Genomic DNA, 24,005 nt, shown 5'->3' on the forward strand with positions numbered 1-24,005 from the left:
TCTAAAACTAGGGACCTTCACATGTGCAATTTACGATCTCAGGTAAATTGAGATAGTTGGAGATGCTAATTTCTGTATTTTTACTTGATTCAGTGTCCGAGTGGCCTCTGTGAAGAATTTTATCTAGTCCTTTTGCAATTATTTAGAAACTACTAGATTTGGGCCTTTCATAATGATGCCATCTTCCACTATGACCTCATTTGGGCCTTTCATAATGATGCCATCCTCCACTATGAGCTCATTTGGGCCTTTCATAATGATGCCATCTTCCACTATGAGCTCATTTGGGCCTTTCATAATGATGCCATCTTCCACTATGAGCTCATTTGGGCCTTTCATAATGATGCCATCTTCCACTATGAGCTCATTTGGGCCTTTCATAATGATGCCATCATCCACTATGACCTCATTTGGGCCTTTCATAATGATGCCATCTTCCACTATGACCTCATTTGGGCCTTTCATAATGATGCCATCTTCCACGATCAGCTCATCCCTGAATAATAAATACTGCTGAATTTCAAGTGGCAAACTTGTTTGACGAGTTGGCCAGCCTTGGTTGATATTATTCAGTTTTTGAAGAACTAGGTCTTTAGCAGTGTGATTTCTTAACTCATCAAGCCATGATGATTAAATGCTTTTGACTTCCAAGACTTCAAAATCAGTCGTCTCACTTTTGTGTTATTCTATCATCTTTCTGGGGGCACATGACCAGGTATCAGCAAGATACACACATTTTTCTTTCATGCAGACAATAGTAAAGCTGTACATTTGTAGCTTTAACAGCATATGTTGCAATCGAGCTGGAGCTGTGTGTATCGGCTTGCTCAAAATTGTTACTAGCGGTTGGTGATCTGTTTCAATCTGGTTTGGCCTTCTGTAAATATAGTCAATGAATTTGCAACAGGCAAACACAACAGCAAGGAGTTATTCTATTTGGGCATAGTGCATCTTTGTCCGAGTGAGGGTATGGGATGCATATGCAATCTGAATGCCTTCCTGAGGACAAGCTGCACCAAGGCCATATTGAGAGGCATCACAGGAGTGTCACAAGCTTATGAACATCACAGTATCTCAGTATGGGTTGACTAGTAATTCTCTTTTTTCAAGGTATCAAATGGTTCCTGGTGTTGGTCAACCCATGACCATTTTATTTCTATGTTTCAGCTCATGTAATGGTAGAATGTTCGCTGAGATTTGGGATGAATTTTCCCAAATAATTAATCATACCAAGAAAACGCTGTAAAGATGCAACATTTTCTGGACTGGCATTTCATTGATTGCTGTTATCCGTGATGGATCTGGCTGTAGCCCTGAACTTGTGAACATGTGACCAATGTAGTTGACTTCTTTCGGCTTGAAATTACACTTTAAAGGATTTAGCTTGAGGTTGACCTCACATGCATGCTCTAGAACTTTCCTGAGACTTTGGTCACATTCATTTTCAACATTGCCTCCAACGATAATGTCATTGACAACAGCACAAGGATATCCAGCAAATATCTGTTCCACGGCATGCTGGAATACTTCACTGGCAGAACTGATTCCAAACGGCATTCTTAAAAACCTGCATCTCTCAAATGGTGTGCTGAATGTTAATAAAGAAGATTTGTGATTCGTCGAGATTTGCCAAAAGTTCTTGGCATTTAAAACAGAGAAAACAGTTAAATTTGGCATCAATGCTGCTACCTCCTCTTCTGTGCACATTGAATGATGAGGATATTTGGGGGCTTTAAGTTTCTAGGATCGGTACATATCCAAATGTCATCTGAGCTTATCTTGCGGGTTGCCACCACGGACGATACCCATTCAGCAGGCTCTGCTCAGGGGTAAGAACACCCAAATGCACCGTTCTGTCTAATTTTGCTTTTACTTTACTGTGCATCGCTACTGGGATTTTACATGCAGGTTCAATGACTGGGTATATTTTGTGATTCAGCTTCACAGAATACATAACTGGAAGTTTACCAAGTTCATCTTTGAAGATGTCAGCATATTCTTTAATGATACATTGTGAAAAACTGTCATTTCATTTGTATTCAAATGGTGCACCTCTTTATTGAGCGAAATCAAACCCATTCTTAGGTTATCTAGGCCTAGTAATGACTGTACATAGTAATGACTGTACATCTCTTCGAACGACTTAGAATTGTAAATCATAACCGTTACCTGCAGAATGGCAAGGAAGGACTGCAGTACCATCCATCCGAACTTCTTCGCCACCATAAGCAACTAGTTTTGTGCTTGTTGAGTCGAGGATCTCTCCAGCTTTCACTTTTGCATAAGCTTTTGCTGATAATAATGTTACATTTGGATCCAGTGTCTACTTTAACCTCTACTGGGTTCCCATTAATTTGTATGGTACAAAATATTTCACTCTTTGCTAACAAGTGAGGGTCAATTGTGTCTACTATCTCACTGACCACAGAAACACCATCAACATAAAAAGTTTCATCACTGCCATCAGGGTCTGCCACAGTTTCAATTGGATTCACTGTCTTCAAAATTTTATCATGAGTCTGTGCCAATCTACAGAACTTTTTCAAATGATTCTAGTTTTTGCACTTGTGACACTGTTGACCATAGGCTAAACACTTCTCTCGTTTCGGTTCATGACTGCCCCCAAAACTGCAACAGTTAACAATGGCAGGTGATATAGCAAAGCTCTTCGAGGTACACTTATGAGGCCGCATTATCTTAGTTTTTTTGTTGCACACTGTCAACATTTGCCACAGAAATTGCAAGCATACTAGTATGTTTTTATGTGAGTTTGTGCATCTGACAAATTTCAATAGCTTTGCTCAATGTTAATTCACTTTCATGTAGTAGAAATTTTCTTACCGTGTCATTATTAATGCCACATATTGCAGTCTCTTATTAAATCTTGCAGATCCCCAAATCTACATGTCTTTGTTTTATTTTGTTATTATATTACTATGCTTCCATAGTTTCACCAGGGTATAGTTTCACCAGGTTTTTGACTTCTTGTACTGAGTAACCAAGGTGAAATACTGAAGCGCAAAAGAAACCAATAAACCAAACCACTTCAGTTGCTCTTCCAGTACCAATAAAGGACTCCCCAGGCAATAAAATAAACTTTAATAATCACTTTAAACATAAAAATTAAATGGATTTAGTACTTTCATTTCTGAGACCATTCTGATGAAGTTTCTAGTGTTTATTGTACAGCCAACATGAATTCACCTACATGCACATCCATAACTTGCACTTAACTGAGCTTGCTTAACACCACACTCCCCCATGTGCTTCCGCAACTATGGTAGCTGTCAAGGTACAAATAATTACTTTTCTACACCATGTACTGATGCACAGTGTGAGCAAAGCTCACAGGGTTGTGGAGGTGTAGAGGGTTAGGATATACTGACCACCAGTCACATGCTACTGCACCAGTGTCTTCAATCTGCCCACTGTCCTCAGATGAGGGTTGGGCTAAACACAGGAGAGGCTAAGGCAGGTCATGTAGACCCTGTGAAGAGAGTGGCTGGAGGGAGCTGATGGTCAGCTGTAGAAGGGTGTAAAACAATGGCACAATTCCTATAAGGCCTAACTGGACATTTCTGCAAAAGTCATCATAAACTTCATACAAGCTGGAATTTACAGCAGCTTAAACACAAGACTTTTACAAGTTAACATATAGTAAATTAAAACAGGAAAGTGTATGTTCTACTTAAAAGAAAACAGGGCATCATTCCATACCTGAACCAGTTGCTTTGGAAGTTTATTCCTATCATTTTCAGATACACTTATTGGAGGAATAATCCACTCCCTTTTCTGTCTCCTCTGTCCCCAGCCTTGTCTACGGAATGTCAATACCCGAAGCTCCTCTTGTGAATCAGAAGTAAAGTCAGACTAGGGGAAAAGAGAAGAAAACATGGCTAGTTGTAAATCAACCCACAATAGGAAAATCCACACATTTAGCACGTCTCAGCCTTTGGCGGTCTCTGAACAATATACAAAAATGTAAACAGTTAACACTACAGGGAACAGAGTAATATGTCTAGTTCTTGTTCTAAAGGGATCCATTATGACTTCTGAAAACACCCAAGCTTGTAACACAAAAGCTTGGCAAAAAACTGTTCACAACTGATAGTGCAAGTGCATAAGTGTTTGCATGACAGATGGTTGACTTTGTGAAGCTATGAGACAAAGAAACAAAAAAAAGTTTAAAACTTCCCTACATGAGTACACTCCCTTTACTTTAGTATACTCCTTCCCTATGTGAATACACCCCCTTCACTTTGGTATACTCCTTCCCTACACGAGTACACCCCCTTCACTTTGGTATACTCCTTCCCTACGCAAGTACACCCCCTTCACTTTGGTATACTCCTTCCCTATGCGAGCACCTCCTTCACTTTGGTATACTCCTTCCCTATGCGAGTACACCCCCTTCACTTTGGTATACTCCTTCCCTATGCGAGTACACCTCCTTCACTTTGGTATACTCCTTCCCTATGCAAGTACACCTCCTTCACTTTGGTGTACTCCTTCCCTATGTGAATACACCCCCTTCACTTTGGTATACTCCTTCCCTATGTGAATACACCCCCTTCACTTTGGTGTACTCCTTCCCTATGCGAGTACATCCCCTTCACTTTGCTATACTCCTTCCCTATGCGAGTACACCCCCTTCACTTTGGTATACTCCTTCCCTATGCGAGTACACCCCCTTTACTTTAGTATACTTCTTCCTTAATCACTCTTCCTTGGTGAAAGAGTCTTCACTGAAGACAAAGTATAGTTCTGCACCTAAATTAAAGCCTGCTTTTAGGCCTATTGAGTCCAAAAGTGGAAATAAAATGGAGTCCATGGCTATCTTTATAGATAAATGTTTGCAGAAAGCTGTAGTAACAGTGGAATCTTATATTAAAGATTCCTTTGATTTCATGAAATGTGTTAAAGGAACCACAGTTGATGATGTATGGTTGGTAATTGCTGATGTAGTTTCATTATATACTATTATTCCCAATGATGAAGGGATAGAAAGTGTAAATGAAGTTCTGAGGGGTTCATTGTGTTTTTCTGCAGATGAAATAACTATTTTCAGAAATATTGGATGTTATTTTGTCTTATAATTATTTTATGTTTGAAAATAAGATGTCTAAGCAGAAAAAAGGTGTAGCTATGGCGGCAGCTATTGTCCAGTTATGCTAACTGGTTCATGACAAGTTGGGAAAGAGAATACACTTTATATTCTAGATATGCAAAAAATATTCATTTTCACAACCGTTTTATAGAGGATTTGTTTTTGTTATGGATTGGATCTGAAAATGAGCCGATTGAATTTTTTGGATATTTAAATTCTGTTTCAGATTTTTTTGAAGTTTATTCTGTTTCAGATTTTTTTGAAGTTTACTTTTAATAGAGGTACATTTTAAATTACCTAGATCTGACCATATATAAAAAAGACTGATAAAATTATGGTTAAAATTTATAAAAAGGAAGTTCAGAGTAACAGATATTTGGATTACAGCAGTATGCATAATGTTAAGTTGAAAAAGAATATAGTGAATAGTCAGTTCGTTAGAATAAATGGGCTTACAGACGAAGGCAGTTATTTTATAGAAGAATGTGAAGCGTTGACAAATAAGTTTTAAAGGAGAGGTTATCAGAGCAATTTGATGGATGAAGCTATGGCTAAGACAATAGCTAAAAGAAATTTGGAGAGTTCTATAGTATAAGAACAAATAAGATTTCCACAGATTTTAGTTTAGTTTGCATCTTGGAGAATTCAGTAAATGAGAACAGAATTAAAAAGATTATTAATAATAACTGGACATTTAGAAGAATTTCCAAGAAACTAGTAAGCTAATAGGGGATAAGTCCATCTTTGTAACTAGAAGAGGGAATAGTTTGAAAGATTATTTTTATACCAATAAAAAGAATACGGTTTCTAATAGTAACAAAGGTATGATGAAATGCAATACGTGCAATTATTGTAGGTATATTTTAGAAGGGAATCATGTTTACAGTAAAGCTAGGGATTACTGTCAAACTGTTAGGTAGCTATACTTAAGTCTAAATTTGTAGTTTTATGAAGTTTATGTCAGGCTTTCTACACAGGTAGAACTGCTCGAAGTTTTTACTATAGAATTTATGAGCATCTGAGAGCAGTAAAAAAAACTTGATTTAACGAATGCTTTGGCAAGACACGTAGCAGCATGTCATTCTAATACAAAATCTGAATTTAAATTTTCTATAATAGATCAAGTTTCTAATTATGAAAAAAGATGGGATGCAGAAGATAATTTAAAATGGAAAGAATACTGCTGGCAAGTAAGGCTGAATACGGGTGCAGATTCATTTATGAATAATAGGGAAAATTTTAAAGTAGTTCTTAATAAGAAAGGGTTAAAACACTGATGTGTCATGTGATGCAACTGATGGTATTAAAGGAATTGGTGTTTGTTATACAACCAGGTCTGATGGAAGTTCCTTGTGAAAGAAAGTGCTTCCTGTTGTGTTTTTACGATTAAAAGTTTTGATACTATTATTCTGAGCCATTTTATTTTATATTTTAAGCTTCCTCAGCACTTTTTTGAACTGCTTTGCTCAACTGCTGCTTCATTTTTGTGTTTTTACTGCTGTGACTGCTTTTTTCTGCACTTTGAATTTCTAGTACTTCTGTATTTCATAGCATAGGCTAGATTCAGGCGTGCTGAAGCGAGGCCGTTTGGTATTACTTGAGCGCTAAAAAACAGCCATCCTACATTAAGAAGGCCCTCCTACACCTTGTAGAAGTGTGTAGCCCAGGACCCATCTGAATTGGGGACTGTTGGAATAAGGCTCAGTTTTGGGCTCTCCCATTGGCTAGTTTGTGTTACAACTGCTTAACTTTGCTTATGTTTAAGCCCCACGTGTGCACAGCTGCACACCACACTGTGGGATTTAACTTCACCCCCTGTCCCCACCAATCATACCCCAAAATATTCCAGACACCAGTCTTCTACAGAGCATCTCCAAAGAACAGGTCACACAAGCACTCTCCAAGGCTAAAAACATGGCCTCTGTGGGACCAGAAGACATCCCAGGTTGCTTACTAAATAATCTAAAACTAGTCCAAGCGGAACCATTTGGCATTCTCTTTAACCATAGCCTGAGAACTGGTTTTGTCTCAGCAGAGTGGAGAACAGCAACAGTAATCTCCTTGCACAAAGGGGATCAACTGACCCTGGGAACTACTGTCCCATACGCCTAACCAGTCTTTTCTGCAAGACCATGGAAAAGAATTATCATGGACCTTATCCACAAGGACAAAGGCAATCTTCAAACTCTTGAGCCGACTCGGTTTGGTTTCATCAAGGGTAGATCTTGCTTATTAAACCTAGTGGGATTCTTTGAGAATGTCACTAAAGTGGTGGATGAGGGCAAAACGGTACATACTGCCTATCTTGATTTAGCCAACATCTTTGACACAATCCCCCATTCAGGTATCAGAGAAACTGTCCCAGCTGAGCATTAACCCATACATTACTAGATGGGTAGCAAAATAGCTCACCAACAGAATGCACACATTTAAAAAGTTGGGGAGTCCACCTCCATCAGTAACCAGTGGGGTACCACAAGGATTTGAGCTGGGCCCTCTACGGTTTGGAATCTTTTTCTCTGAAGTCCAGGTGAAGCTAGATGGCCTGTGGCTTAAGTTTGCAGATGACTAAACTGGAAGCAATCACAGAGTCCCCAATGATATTAACACATTACAAAAATGACTGACGCAGACAAATGAATCGTTCCATTAATGCACAAAAAAAAAAAAGCCTCATTATCCCCTTTGGCAAGAAGCAGCCCCAGCTAATTATGATATAGATAGCACCCCTCTAAGCTCAAACTCAGTGGTGTCAGATTTGGGAACACCAGTTGATAGCAATCAACTTTGATCACCATGTATCCGTAGTGGTAAGAAAAGCATTCTACATTGTGCATCTCATAAATAAGGGCATCACATCCAAGACTAATGAGGTTATAGCTCTGCTGTAATAGACTCTTAGCAGACCACTAATTGAGTACAATGCTAATTTCTGTATGTACCTCACACCAGGCACCTGCAGCAACTGGAGAGACCACCTCGGAGATTTCTAACCAAAAGAATCCAGGACCTCCAAAACATGACCTACATGGAAAGACTGAAAGCCCTGTCACTGGACTCTGTATCATACAGGCTACTGAGAAGCGACCTGTGCCTGGCCTACATAGTAGTCTCAGACCCTGCCCTAATGGAAATGCTGCACAGCCGCAAGTCAAATGGAACAAGAATAACTCACTCCAGGGATCTCAATGTAGTGTGTGACATTAAAAGAACATTCTGGAGAGACAAATACATTTCCCAGTGATTGCTGCTCTTCTTGGATAAGCTCCCACCCTATGTGAAGCAGAACTCCTCAATGACCCTATTCAAGCACAACCTTGACAACTGGATGGCTGACTGTAAATTCGCCCCTGGTGTGGCAACTATGTCCCTCATGGACAAGAGCAGTCAGTTCTGATCACAGAATTGCTCTGCTAATGACCTTCTATGGTCAGTAAGGGTACTCAGATTACATGGCTAGGCTCGTTTGTAAAGGCCCTAGGGCCATTAGCCTAATAACCTCCTATGAACTGTAGGCAAAATATTAGATAAACTTATTTACGACTTGCTAAATATTTTCAGATATGTTTAACCTTACCACTGCTTTTGCATAGCTACTGGTCAGGGGGGATTAACCATGACCATCTGTATACCCTTAGAGACATACTACAGGACATGTATAAAGGTATTCTCATATGTTCCCTCTTTAATGATCTCACAAAAGCATTCTGTCATGTCAACCACACTGTCCTGCTATCATCGCTAACAAGAGCAGGCGTCAGTCCCCAGGCGCTGGCATGATTCTCATTCTTCCTAACCGACGAGCGTAAGTTCAGACGGGTTCAGCTTCTAGTTCATCCCTTTTAGCTCCTATACACACACGTGCTACAAGAAGCAGTTCCAGCTCCCATGTTATTCTCTTCACTAATTCATAAATTAATTGACGTAATCCACCTTCCCATTCTTTAATACTCTGAGGACAGTGTCTTTTATAGGGCAATCACCACTTTTACAAATATAAAAACTGAATTAGAACAAGACCAAGGGCTCCTCTCAAATTGGCTAAGCCTACATAAGCTCATTCCTATCACACAAAGAAAAAGCTACTTTGTTTGGGACCGGAGTATCAAAATTATTACAAAAACCTGAGATATTGAACACTATCCTGCTAATCAAAATAGCATATATACCATTTAGGCACCTAGGCATATGCCTAGACAGAACTCACCTTTCAATAGCATACGCAGGTTTAGTAAATCTAAATAAAAGTACACAACTCTTCTAGGCTAAACAAACCTCTCCTCAGAGGGTAGAACAGCTATAGACAAATGTATACTCTTGCCACATAACTACCAATCATCGCAACAGCTTCAAAAAATACCTTTTCTCCCTGTAGACTAAAATAATATTTGCAGATTTCTTACCCTCTCTTCACTTGGAGAATACCACTGTTCAACACTCACTAAGTTAAAATGGTTACAGGCACAACACTGATCAGCTTTTCTAATGAGATTCCTTTTATACAAACTCAATCTAAATTTCTTATCAGTTGTATTAGCAGATTCTCCATCAGAAAACACTCCTTTACACCTTTAGATCCTAGTCTCCTTTGTCCACAGGCCTTCACCACACTCACTTCTACACAGCACTCTTTCTCACTCCTAGTTCTAACATTGCAGGACTCCTTCTCATCTTAGAAAAGATCTATTACCACCTCGGGGGGAGAAAAAAAAAAGGACGTAGTGAAACTTGCTGAATACAAATCCTCCCAAACAGCCTAGCTGGCACTTAAACACTGCACTACAATTATATACGGCACACAACTTTACTTTTTCTTCTTTGCACTTATCCTTTCATGGCGCACACATCTCCACAATTTCTCTTATGCCCTCATTGTTTCGTTATCCAGTCCCCTTCTCTATTCTCACCTCTTCAGTCTTTAACTTCATCTTACTTTGTTCATCTTTACAAATTTCATTGTAAATATTATAAAAGTCATTCCTTTTTCATGTTAACTACTATTCCCATGCTTGGTGCAAATACTAATTGTGTTAAGTACCTTTTGTGCATGATTTTACACGATTATCTCTTTCTTGTGACTTGTGTACTAATTTAACTACATTTGTAATGCCTACTGTTTGTCATTGTTTTTAAACAGCCATGACGAAGGACTGATTAATTTTGAACATCTGTAACCCTTAGCTGCATTTATCAACAAATGCAAACAAATAAAACACCCAGTCATGCTCTGAACTAATCTCCAATGGCTTAACCCACTTCACCTCAGAGACCACAACTACAAGTTCATGGTTCTTACATGTCTCATTACCACCCACGTTTCTCCATCATCCACGTTTCTCCATCATCCCTGAAATCACCATAGATCAGATCAAAAACACTAGTTCTATGGGCTCAAACAATATTCCAAGATGTCTGTCTGCAGGCACAGAGCATCATAGCTTGACCCCTTCTAACTCTCTTTAAATTTAATCTGGCCACAGGCTGTGCATCAGAACTTTACACAACTGTCACAGCTGTACCACTCCACAAGGGTGGTACCATGATGGACTCCAATAACTACAGCTATATTAATCTTACTAGCACAATCTGTAAAACTATGGAATGTGTTGTTTAACAATGACAAAACTTCAAATTCGTGGATATCCATCAGTCTGGATACTTAAAGGCAGGTCATGTCTACTCACCCCATATCTCAGAGATGACACCAAATGTTTCTGCTAAACTAAGCAAAAGGATCATCCTAGATGTCTCTTCATACTTCAGAACTTCATAAGTAAGCGATAAAAGAGCACATGTACATGCATGCACACACACACACACACACACACACACACACACACACACACACACACACACACACACACACACACACACGTTATTTTATATAGCAAAAGTACTTACCAGTTTTACTATTAAAAATGTCTATTTTTACGTAGTGGTTCTTTTATTCGGTCGTGTGTGTGTGTGCTCTTTTATTGTTTACTTTGGATTTATTTCATACCACAGTTAATTATTTGGGCTTGTTTGCTTTGTTGTTTTATAGTTCAGAACTTTCACTATGTTTGTATTTGCTGAAGTCAACAAATATGACAGCAGACCTATACATGTAGTCAATTCCAAGGAGAGACGCACCTGCTTCAGATAGAGGGATATATAATCTTGGTATGCACTGACTTTTATACAACATTTAATAAGCATGAAACATTTTTCATGCTTTCTTGTCCAACTAATTCAATGCTGTTTGGGGCCAGTCAATCACACCAAAGCTGCAAGTTAAAACAGGAAGAGCAAAAGCTGATTTTTAGCTTGGACTTAAGAGACATCACAGCAGTTTTCAATATTAGCTTCAGCCTTCTGAAGTGTTCCCTACCAAGATTTGCTCTCATTTGTTCAATGTTTAATTGATGACCCTTCATTTGTTCCCAAATATTACACTCCCAATTGTTCCAAGTTTTTTTTATATCACATTCCTAACTTAGGTTGATATTTTGCTGATGCTACAGCTTTCTCTATTTACAAATGCTGCTTTTAAACATTTATCAAGACTAAATATCATTTTATACCTTATAAGAAAGTTCTAACAAATTTGTAGTTGTGCTGTCAGATCTTTGTCTGCTAACCTATACAGTTATAAAATCATCCACAAAAAGTAGATGGGATGTCTTTGAACAAGGTAGTTAAGCTACAACCATACTCTAACCTACGAAGTTAAGCACTGACCTGGGATTTTGTAGTTAGGAGGTTTTTCTTAATTTTGTCTACTCTGGCTGTCCCTTCATCCCAATTTACCCGCTCATGTTCAACAGAGATTCCATAAATGCCTTGCCAAAATGTACCCTTTTGGTGGTGTTTCTATTGCTTTTACATTTATTTTCCAATTGTCTGTAAAATCTTTTTGGATCATCAATGAATTGCCTATTTTGCACTTTTTTGTGTTTATCTGTCTACCTTTCTGTCTTTTACATGTATAGATATTTTAGTTTATTAATGTAAAATGTATACAATGAATTTTGATAGGTTTTAATTTAATGTCTTGTGAAGCTCATCTTTAAGTGCACCTCATCTAGGTGAAACAAAAGAACCTTTTCTCTATACTCCATATTAAACCCATCAATGAATACAACTTCTTTGGAATGTACCTATCTAAACATTTCATACAACCTAAAAGACCTCAAAGATTCTTAAGTAAAAAAAATCTTGGATTTAAGTCACTTAAGCTATCCTGCAAGTTTAAAATTCCTCTTCCCCCCAAACTCCATCTCAAACAGGCTCTTGAGAGGAGTTTCAAAAAATGAAGGCTGTGGTTTTTAGACTTCTCCATCTTTAAAGAAAAATAGCCTGAAAGACAACAGATGCAAAGATCTGAAGAAAAGCTCTAAAATTAACAACCCCTGAAATTACAATACACTTCTTGCAAATTTCTTCCTCACCATTAGCAGAAACTACCTCTGTCAAACAAAGCACCTGTCTGACTACCTTCAAAGCCAACCCAGTTTTGTGTTACTGCAAAGAGTGTTTGTGGAAAATGATTACTCACTGTAACCAGGCAGAAGAAGAGAAAGTTTACTCCAGCAATCAGGGAATGTAGAGAACCAGGTGGAAAATTCAAGCTGCTGTAGCCAACTGTCTTCAGAATATTTTTCCTGGAAGGGCATGATCATTTTGTCATGCAGAACATAAGGAGGAAATACAAAAGCTTGTCTGAATGGGTTTCTGCTTCTTATTCTTCTGATAATAAAGCTCAGAGAGACTTTCAGTGAAACCTTTTCCAATGTTCCAAAGGAAAATTCTCAAGAGACAGAAAAAAAAGGCAAAGTAGCTGACTAGAAAAAAAAAAAAAAAAAAGAAAATCAGCAACTCAGAAACTAATGAATAAATGTGGGATTACAAAGCATCAAATGTGGGATTACAAAGCATCAAATGTGGGATTACAAAGCATCAAATGTGGGATTACAAAGCATCAATCACATTTGTGAAATATGGCTGAAGAAAACCTGGAAATATTGCACTTTTGAAGGTTGTTAAACTTTTAAGGGACTCCAAAGCATATACCCTTCTACATGACATTAATGTCTGGAAGAATATAAGTAGAAGAACAATTTTTGTTCTTAACACTACTTTTGTAAAACATGACATATACTGCATGTTGTACAGTAAAGCATTTTCAGTTATATAGTGTACTATAGGGATATTAAAGTAAACAGTGGCCTTTTCTCCTTTTCTTTTTGTTTAGTTTTAAGAAATATAGGTATTGAAATATAAAACGAGAAGAAAGCCTGGAAAAAAGTGTGTTTAGGATAATAGGTTGTAATCTTAGGTTGTTGAGGTTAATGACAGCTTGTAAAAGTATACAGAACATGATACGAGTAAAACTTGTATGCTTTTTCTTACTTTTGCATATGGGAATGACTGGATTAAGGCCCTTGGCTTGAACTAACAAGTTTTCAGTGGGAGCAAGTAAATAAAACATTGAATGCAATGAAAAGTTTTCCTCTAGCAAGCAAATGTTCACAGTGCAACATGAGAAGCATGTAGCTGAAGGAAACTGTGTGTCTAGTTCTCTTGTTTCTATGGAAACTAGCTGATAAGGGAAATTAAAAAATAGATTTCGGTTTTCTTTCAATGGCTAAACTATATCTGAAAGCATTCAAATTGTTTTCTACATTTCAGATAGGAATACAAATAAGACAAAAACAGACATCACCTAGTGTAAGTAGAAGCACAGGTTGTACCGTGCATCTATGCATGGATAACTATTATAGATCAGATCAAACCTGAGTATAGCTGTCAATCTGGGACAAATGTTCCTATTAGGAGGGTTAAACCTCATTATTCAAAGATGTATATAGTTTTGTGTGTTTGGAGTTCTGATGTGGTCTGGTGTTTTAATGAAAACCCTTAAACATAAGAATAAACAAAAAGTTTTATAAGATATGACATAGTTCAAATGGATATGATATGAAATTGTATAAAAGATCACCCTGCCAAACATTAGTGTACACATATAAACACAAAAGCTGAAAATAGACATTTAAAAAGTTGCAATACATAACATGTGGTAATAACTTCTTATCATAACAGTTTCCACATTATCATTAAATGTGGGTGGTCTCTCAAATGCATACATATTATATATGCAAATAAATAGCTGTGAATTATATTAATACAAATGCAGAGTGCAAATTGCTGTGCTACAGGAGATACATTTGGAAATAACTGAGCATGTGAATTTGATACAGAATTTCGGAATGGTTATTTGGCACAATATCTGGGACAAAGGTAAAGGAGGGTACTTATATTAATTGCTAGAGGAGTTCCAAGTATCATAGAACAGGGAAAAAGGCAATAATGGTTGATTTTTAGTAGTAAGGGGCTACTGGCAAGGAAGGAGGATTACACTGGCATGTATTTATATTCCACCGAAAACTGCTATAGTGGAGCTTAAGAAAATTCTGGGAGAAACAATCAGCTCTCAGTAGGGAATATTACTTATAGAGGGGGACTGGAATTTGATTTGCAACAGTGAAGATTCATCTGGGGAGGCTAAAAGGGGAAATATAAGAGGGTAGATCTTTGAAGAAATTTATGAAAATATTTGGTATGGAAGATGCAAGTTCAGTAAGAGGAGCTTTGAAAGAATCTACATATTATTCCCCAAGGTAGAAAAACTAGGCTAGTCTAGACAGAAATTATAAATCTTAGGAACACGTGCATTTCATTGAAAGTTTTAATTCACATCCAATAACTACTTCAGATTACCTTCGAATAATAACCAAAATGAAAATGCAGGGTAATGAAATAAATAGGACACTGGCACTTCCCCACCAGTCTCCTAAACAGAAAGGAATTTAAGGAAATGGGCAGTGGAAATTATTTGAGAGTCATTAAGGAAGATCTAAATTTCTTACAGCTAGTGTGTGGGATAAAATGAAAGTGGAGTTTAATAATAGGGTAGAAATAAAAGAATAGATGTGATTAAAAAGTAACAAGAACTGTTTAGAGGGAATGACAAAGGTTAAAATTTTGCAGAATGGGGGGATATCACAAAACAAGAGGAGGAGCAACTGCAGAGTGCTAAACAGAAAATAAGGGAGCACCTGAATAAAATGCAGGACTTAAAATGACTGCTGTTAAGCAACTGTTTTTGATAACTCCGGAAAACAACGCTTTTAGCACATTGACTCAGGCAACAGAAACTAGAAAGGGTTGCTGCCAAGCTTAGGGAGCCTATAACAAGGAAATAACCAGAGATCCTGTAGAAGTATTACAGATATTTCGGAAATTTTATGAAAACCTGCATAAAACGGAGAAATGTGGGAATGAAGAAAATGTAGAAATGGAAATGTTTACGGAAAAATGAAACATGCCAAGGTTAAAAGAACACGAGGCTCGATTACTAGCAGGGTAAAAGGAGAGGAGACAAAAATGGTGACGAATAGCCTCTACAGGAAAGTCGCCAGGAACGGCTGGTATTCCTGTGGAAGTTTGAAAGCTAGGTGGGAGGAAAGTAAAAAAGATCTGGGAGGTTTTGTTCAACAGCATTTTAAAAGGATGAAAAGCACCAACATCCTGGAAGAAAGTTGTGGGGGCTGTAATTTATTGCTTATTTTACATTTGTTTACCGGGAAAGGATGAATTGTCAAAATGTCCTTTTCCAGTGGAGGCCCAGGAAGAAAAGCTCCATATGTATGCATAACAATACGATACATATACAACATACAGATACAAATGTTGATTCAATCTCAGATACAAGCACAAAGTGAAAAATACACATTATACATTTCACTAACAGAATCATTTAGTCTCGTTAGGAATGCAAATAGCAATACTGTGACTGAAAGTAAAAAAACATGCAAGTTATGTACACATATATTTAGTACGGGTATACTATTTGTTTTCCTTTAGCTGTCTTAAGACGGCCACTTCCTAACCAGGGTTTGTACAAGAGCAGGTCTAGGATTTAGATAGGTGTGATCGGAGATATTTTTTAAAGTTGGAAGTCTTAGAATTCCCTACCATTAAATATCAGAACTACTAAGTTTTTGTTATGCAGTTGGAGTAAAGGGGAATCTCTAGCTGCATTGTTAGGTTTGGATATATTTATGAAGGATTTGTTACTTAAATGCAATACCCTGTTGTTGGAGTAGTGCATTTGTAGATTTTGAAGTCCTGGTGTTTTTTCAGGATGACTTAGTATTCCATGGAGGAAGGTAAATTAATTATGAGCAAGTAGATTTGGTAGTCTGACCAAAGATATTTGCTTTAAAGCCAAATAATGATGGGATCTGAAATTTGATTCTGTAGCAAACTTTGCAATTTTATTATAGCAAGTTCGGAGTTTTGCTAGGTCAGATTTAATATTTGTGAGGCATATAGCAGCATAGAGATAAGATGGGTTCTTGCTATAGTGGCCTTTGAAGATTTGTTTAGAAAGTGTCGATTTCTGAACAGGGTTCCTATTTTTTGTGAACTTTTGTATTGTCTGGGACAAGTGCATGTCGAATTTCATAATATGTCAATGACCACTCCAAGTACTTTTGTTTGGGAAACTGGAGAAATTCTTGTACGGCTCGATGAGGATATATTGAAGGGGGTGGGGGTCTCCCACACTAGCTGAATGGAGAAATTCTTGTACGGCTCGATGAGGATATATTGAAGGGGGTGGGGTCTCCCACTCTAGCTGGATAGAAGAGCATGAGTTTGTTTCATTAGGGTTAAGTATAAAAGGCATTGTTTAGTCAAGATTCCACTGCAGTGAATGACTGCTGGGTGACTTTTTGGAGTTTTGTAGTGTTGGGGTGGCACAAATCAGGGTGGAATCCTCCGCATATTGAACAATGGAGGCAAGTGGGACAGCAGTATGAAGACTTAGTAAATATAATAAAGAGAGGACCCAGAATAAATCCCTGTGGTACTCCCAAGGTTACAGTCAGTAGTGAAGAGAGATTGTGTTGCCATTTTACAGCTTGCTGGTGACCAGTTAGATATGTCTGAAACCAAGTGCGTGCAGAATGGCCAAGTTTAAGTTCTGAGAATGTAATTAAGAATTTAAAATGAGAGACAGCATCATTTGGACAGATCAAGAAAGATGGAGGGAACTAAACTGCCTTCATTGCGATGGTGGCTAATGCTGGTAAAGTTAACAAGGGCAGTGGTGGTACTATGATTAGGATGGAAACCATGCTGAGTGCTAGATCAACAATCTGAGATTTGTGAATGGATGCACCTCTCAAGTATTTTAGACAATGGTGATTAGCTGGTAATCTGATAAAGGTGGAAACTCGGCAGAGTTATGTAGAGGGATGATGTATGATACTTTCCAAATTCTAGGGACGTGTTCTGAAATGGATTGATTTATTAAGATGGATACTGGATAGGATATTGCTTCTGAAACATTTTTTTGATATTTAGCAGGTGTATAATCGGCAGCAAGTGTTTTAGGTTTAAAACTTTTGAGGTATTTAACTCTGGTGTTTATTGGTACAGGCTGGAAAGAAAAGTTAGTGGGATCAAGAGTGGGTACTATGCGAGTGTGGCTAGGGGAACAGCAACTGTTTGTGAGGGCAACTATGCATTCAGTAAAGTCTGTTAAATTGTGAGTTCATGCCGTCTTTAGTACTGACAAGTGTTGGGGAGGGAGTACTTGTTTGTCCTGGCTGTAGGATTTTTTTTTTTTGTTGGCAGCCATGAATTAGTGGGTTTCTTTGATTTTTGATTGGATGCTGCTATACAATTTTGCCCTGTCCCGTATTTTTTTTTTTTTTTTTTTTTTATTTATTTCGTAGTTCTAGATAGGTTTGTTTGTTAATTGTGTAGTTTTGTCATTCAGCCATTTCTTCCAGGCCTTCTCTCTAGTTTTTAGCCAATACTGAAAGATGGTAAAGCCATATGAGATCCAGCTTCATACAGGCCCATTATGATTATAAACCATGATTATAAAGCATTTATGTCTATAATGGCTAAATGAACGTCAAAGCTGATGCCAAAAATTGATAGATATCGATCAACGTGGTTTTAACAGAACAATGATGATCCAAAAAGAAGCAAAATATAAGAAAATACCACTGCTGTTCGTGTATCTTAATGCAGAGAAAGAGTTCAAAAGGGTAAGCTGGGATTTTAGGAGTAGGACAATAGAAGCATTATTTTATCAGACAATGCAAATAAGGTTGTTTAATAGAATATACAAGGAATTTGTGGCAAAACTTAAAGTTTGGTGGAGTTCTCTCTGACAAGTTTTGTTTGAGCATAGGAACCACGCAGGAGTGTACTCTTTTCCCTTTGTTATTTCTGTTATATTTGTTACTATCCGCAAAGAAAATAAGGGAATCAGAAATTCAAGGATATAATTGGTACGGTAATCAAAGAAAAGGTGACTTTATTTGCAGATAATATTAATTTGTAGCTAAAACCAAAAAAGGACATTTCAGTGTTGTGGAACATTCTGAGACAGTTTCAAGTATTTTTTGGGATATAAAAATTAATGAAGATAAAACAAAAGGCAATAGTTGTAAACTATGCACCCACACATGAATTGGTTCAGAAATATATTTATGGGACATGATAAATGAAGTACTCCGGAGTAGGAGTTAAAATGATTCTGCTACAACACCTAAGGACATGTGGGAAGAGAAGATAATACAAAAACATTGGAAGCTCTGTTTTATGGATATGGATAGTAAGATACAAGCAGTGAAATATTTTTCATCCCTTTAGTTTTATACACACATATTTTTATCAGAGAAGTTGTGGATAGCAATTAATAAAGAGTTGCAGAATTTTATCTGGGAGGGTAAGAGAACAAATGTCAGGTGGGATAAGTTGATCCTTCCAGGAGAACAAGGTGGTTGGGATTATCTGATTTGAAGGGGTATTTCAGAGCTACACAGTTAAGGCTCCTTTACATAGCTCAAGCAGAAAGCTACAAAGTAGAAAGGGAGGATGATGAAATAGGTGGGAAGCTCAAGAAATAAGGATGGACTTGAATTTTGGATAGAGGTCTTCAAGGAGAATAATAACAATATGGATTATATTCATAAAATAGCAGAAAGTATTCTAAGAATTAAGCCAACAGAAGAATGGAGAAATGAGATTCTGCTGATAGGGAAGACTGCAAATTAGAACAGAGAATAGGCAAGAGGGGGCTGGAATTTACTGGAGAAAACTGCCAAAGGAACAAGGTATTGGGAGCAAATAACTAGAGAAGGAAAGGTGATGAATGGGAAGAGGTCAAGAATTCATATGGACTGCAAGCTAAAGACTGCCTTGTCTATTAAGGTTTGATACCAGAGTTTAGGCAGAGTGAATGGAAAAAGGGGATCCTAAGTGAAAAACCAGCACTGTTAGAGGTTTTTTTTTTGTAGAACTTAGAACATGAGCTGCTAAAAAAAAAAAAGGAATAATTAATGGGGCATATAAAATCTTACACAATAACTATCAGAATCAGAGGAGTTAGAAAGGATTGGGAAGAGAGGTTGTATAAGCAATTCACAAAGAAAACAGGAGGACATACTTATGGCTCCAAGATATGCAACAATGTCTCGAAGATTTAAGATATTTGCTTGGAAGTGTTTGCAAAGGTAATTTTAGACCATAAGACAACTCAAAAGAACTTTTCCTCAGGTAGACTGCAAATATTGGAGGTGTGATGGGCAAGGGGTAACTGGGACCACATTTTTGGGGAGTGTAATGAGTTGGAGGACTTTAAAATTTTCCTGCAGACTACTCTGTCAGAAATACTGGGTGAGCAAATTAGCGTAACTAAGGAAATTATTTTTTTTTAAACTGTGATATAGAATGTGAATTGCCTAGACATAGTAAGACCTTACCGAGTTTAATTCTGGTGCTGCCAAAAAAGCGAAGTTTAAACCAACTGTACTAGAAATAGTGACTATAACAGAGATAAAAGAACTGAAGTGGGATTTTTTAGAAAAGGGTAGGAGCAAATTACATAATTGAGAGAAGAATGCATGCAGAATAGTGTTTTGGAGAAGGAATACGTCTTAAGGGAAGTCAGGAATCGAATGACCTATGTAATGTTTGACGGACAATGGCGGAATAGAAGGCAATAACTGATGCACAATGTTTGCAACTCAAAATATGCCAATGTGGTTTATTTTCATTTACAGAAATGTGTGATTGTGTCATAAGTGATAATTTAATAAAGATGTTTCTCATTTAAATATAGAGAAATTAATGTCATATCATCTTTGGTAATGTGTATATTCACTTAAAAATACAACTAAAAACATTAGAAAAAATTATATGATTTCAAACAACTGGATGTATCTATTCTTATTTTACAAACATTTCCTCTTTTGTCAAGACATTTTACAGTATTCTCAGAAAAAAAGGAAAAGCTTTGCGGAGTAATTTAAATCAACTAATCACCACCAGTTCCAAGCCTACAACTGTACAAACTTCAGCAGTACGCCTATCAAGGTTAAGCGTCTCATGGATGGCACTTTTTTTTTTCCCCTCTACAATATAGAGATCTTTGGCATGCAGTTAGTTTTGGGTCTAATGCAGCTTGCAATATGTGCTCCTGTTTAACCTCTAGGCAAAGGAAAGTCTTAAACACATCAACAAAATGGGGGAGAATGTCATAACATGCCATGTGAAGATGTATCACTACTTTAGCCCTTGATGCAGATAGTACGGTACTGGAGACTACAGGGCTTCAAGGCAATGAAGAGAAAACAATGTAGTATACTAAGTTGTACATTCAAATGGGTAATAAACTCCTCTTTGGAAATCCTCAAATAAAATATCAACATGATTAAGTAATGGACATAAAGCAGGAACCAGTCCTGGATGGAATACCACTCCATCAGAAGACACACTTCCACTTTAGCATACACACCATGCATACACCCTTAGGCAGTTTTGAACTTTGCTACTTCATCCAGTAACATGCCTATGGGATATGGGATAAAACAAGAACCCTCACTGAAAAAAATCAACATGAGGATACTTGCACAGATTGAACAAGAGCACTGCGGGAGGCAACAATATGACAATCAGAATTCATGAGAATTGAAGTGGGGCAGGAGGCAATAAGGACGCTCTCCATAGGGAGGATCAAATTGGTAAAATATGTTGCTTTCATATAACTAGACCATGTTAAGCCTTTTGTGTGATATGTGGTGACTATATTAGTCAGGTGATGTGGAGGTAATCAGACATCCAATATTACTTTGTTAAAGTCATATAAAACTTTACTGAAAACACGGTTTACATTCTCATACAAACCAAGGAGCTCCCAATATGCCAAACCATGAAATGAACACCCTTTACATGTCAGTACAACTGCTTTCACCCTTTACAAGAGTTGGCAAAGTACTGTTTATGGCTTTTGTCTATAGGCAACAAGCACATCAGGCAATTTCTCTTGAACCTTCTCTGCTGCTCAAATTACGCTTTCTGCATGTGTAATGAGAATCCCTCTTTAAGCACAACTAATGGCTTCCAGCTTGTACTACCCTCAAACAAACAGACTTTCAGGTTGATAATGATACTGGTGAAGAGGTGGGCTCTGCATTTTCTTTTTTGCTAGCTTTTCATGAACTCCATGTTTCTCATACTGACTTACCCATTCTCAATATATCTCACTACTTCAGACATTTGAACTGATGCTCTGTTCTTCTGGTCCTGTTAACTTGACTTACCACCCAGAGAATGGCTACACAAGGAATACTTCTGTGGTGAAGTTCCCTCATGTTCCAGAAAGACTTCTGCAGTGAAGTTCCCTCATGTTCCAGAAAGACTTCTGCGGTGAAGTTCCCCTCATGTTCCAGAAAGGCTTCTGCGGTGAAGTTCCCCTCATGTTCCAGAAAGGCTTCTGCAGTGAAGTTCCCCTATGTTCCAGAAAGACGTCTGCGGTGAAGTTCCCTCATGTTCCAGAAAGACGTCTGCAGGGAAGTTCCCTCATGTTCCAGAAAGACGTCTGCAGGGAAGTTCCCTCATGTTCCAGAAAGACGTCTGCGGTGAAGTTCCCTCATGTTCCAGAAGGCTTCTGCAGTGAAGTTCCCTTATGCTCCAGAAGGCTGAAGTTCCCATGTGTTCCAGATGCTCTGGCTTACCGTTCAGAGATTATATACTCGGACTGCAACCAGATAAGATTCCAGTTCCATAACTTCTCCCTGCTTGCTGACTTGCTTGCAATCACTTCCCTCAGTCTGTATGCAGAATATATAATAGTTGCGGCAATTAAACTCATGGCACTAGAGTCCTGTCAGAATGCAATGAGATTGCAGGTCCAGGATGTCAATGTAGTGGCTGCTGAACAGTCAAATAGGATCAGATTGTAATTTAAAGGAGCAACTTGGAACTTTGAGACACCCTGTTATTTTAAGGTTAAATTTGGAATTTTGTTGGCAAATACAGGACATCCGAGAGGTATGATCAGACTTGACCTCAGAACCAAACTTACTACATTTGAGAAATGCTGCTGATTTTGCAGCAGAGTAGCACACTGCTGAGAACTATTTACAACAGTTCCAAGTGTTTGCACGGTCTGCTTCTGTAAAAATACATCTCCGTGAAGTGGTGTGATCTCTGGCACTTTCACACTAGGTACTGTACTACAAGGACAACAGTATCCAATTGGGCAGACCTACACACTCCTGCCGATCCAACTGGGCACACCCACACACTCCTGTTGATGACTGAATAGAGTTGTGGACACATTAAGTACACCTGTCAACACCAGCAACACTTGTAGAGAGCCACATCACTCAAGATTGAGTTCCCTCTTGCTGTAAACATATTGTTCATCTCTTCCACTTCTGCTGCCTGTTGTGGGCGCTCAAGTCTAATCCTTGCCATGATTATTAAATCAATATTAAAACTGACTTGTGGCATCCTAGCCAATTTATAGTAATGGTCTTCAGTAAACAGTTACTTATTGTAGTTGCCTTTACTGTCATTTGCAGTTTGCTGTAGGCATTCTGAACCAGAGTCCCGTCGTACCTGGACCCGGCAGACTATCTCATCACAGTTGTTGTGGTGGCACTCTAGCCAAATCACTTGTACTGACTGATTGCTGTGGCTTACATATCTACAGTGGTATTCTGGAACCCCATGCCATCTCCTGATCTGGTGCTGTAGGATAAAGATCTCCAAATTAGTTGCATTAAGATGTGGTTGTGGCACAAAGCCAAGTTGGCACTCACTGCTTTACATAGGTTAGTTTCTGCCTCAGTTTTTACTTTATACCGTTAACTGACTAATATTGTGCATATAAAAAAATTGTAGAGTTGTGCAAATAATCTAACCTTAACATTTGATGTTCAACTACATCACTGTTGTTGTAGCTAAAGCTATATGGGATGTGTCCTGGCAAGGACTGGACATCTGGCCTGCTTCCAAAGCTTTAGAGTCCCTTCCATGCACCTGTACAACTATTATAGCACAAGGGCATGCAAGTATAAAAACAGACCTATGGGCACCAAAATTCAGAGTCCTCTTGCCTCAGGAAAAAGTCATATTAAAATTTTTGCCAGGAGAAGATGGGAAAGAAAGTGACCCCCATCCTGACAAAACGAAACCCTATCATTCAGTTTCAAGAAGAGGGCTCTGGATTAATGAGAGGAGCACCAAAGAACATTTGATCCAAATGTTACCCACTTCCCTTAATGATAAAGTTATAAATGAAAGGAAAGTTTAGCTCACTGCTATGCTAACACAGTAATCTGATACAGGCTGCCCCCCCAACCAATGATGGTTTTAAAAGTTGTACAAGTGCCGATAGCCACAATGCAGTTCTTACATCAGTTAGCCACAATGCAGTTCTTACATCAGTTAGCCACAATGCAGTTCTTACATCAGTTAGCCACAATGCAGTTCTTACATCAGTTAGCCACAATGCAGTTCTCATGTTCTTTTCTAAACCTCTGAA

At 38.0% G+C, this 24,005-nt stretch overlaps 1 protein-coding gene across 1 annotated transcript in view; it reads right to left on the minus strand.

Moving 5' to 3' along the window:
- Window positions 1-24,005, minus strand: part of LOC122810166 (cadherin-1-like) — a 227,167-nt gene that overhangs the window by 52,098 nt on the left and 151,064 nt on the right. The window contains exon 4 of the mRNA XM_044081644.1: window positions 3,718-3,870. Coding sequence (XP_043937579.1) covers window positions 3,718-3,870 — 153 coding nt within the window. The remainder of the gene's footprint in view (window positions 1-3,717; window positions 3,871-24,005) is intronic.

Source organism: Protopterus annectens, chromosome 8.part1 (genome assembly GCF_019279795.1).
Source record: "Protopterus annectens isolate FY-2018-M chromosome 8.part1, PAN1.0, whole genome shotgun sequence".
NCBI lineage: Eukaryota > Metazoa > Chordata > Ceratodontiformes > Protopteridae > Protopterus > Protopterus annectens.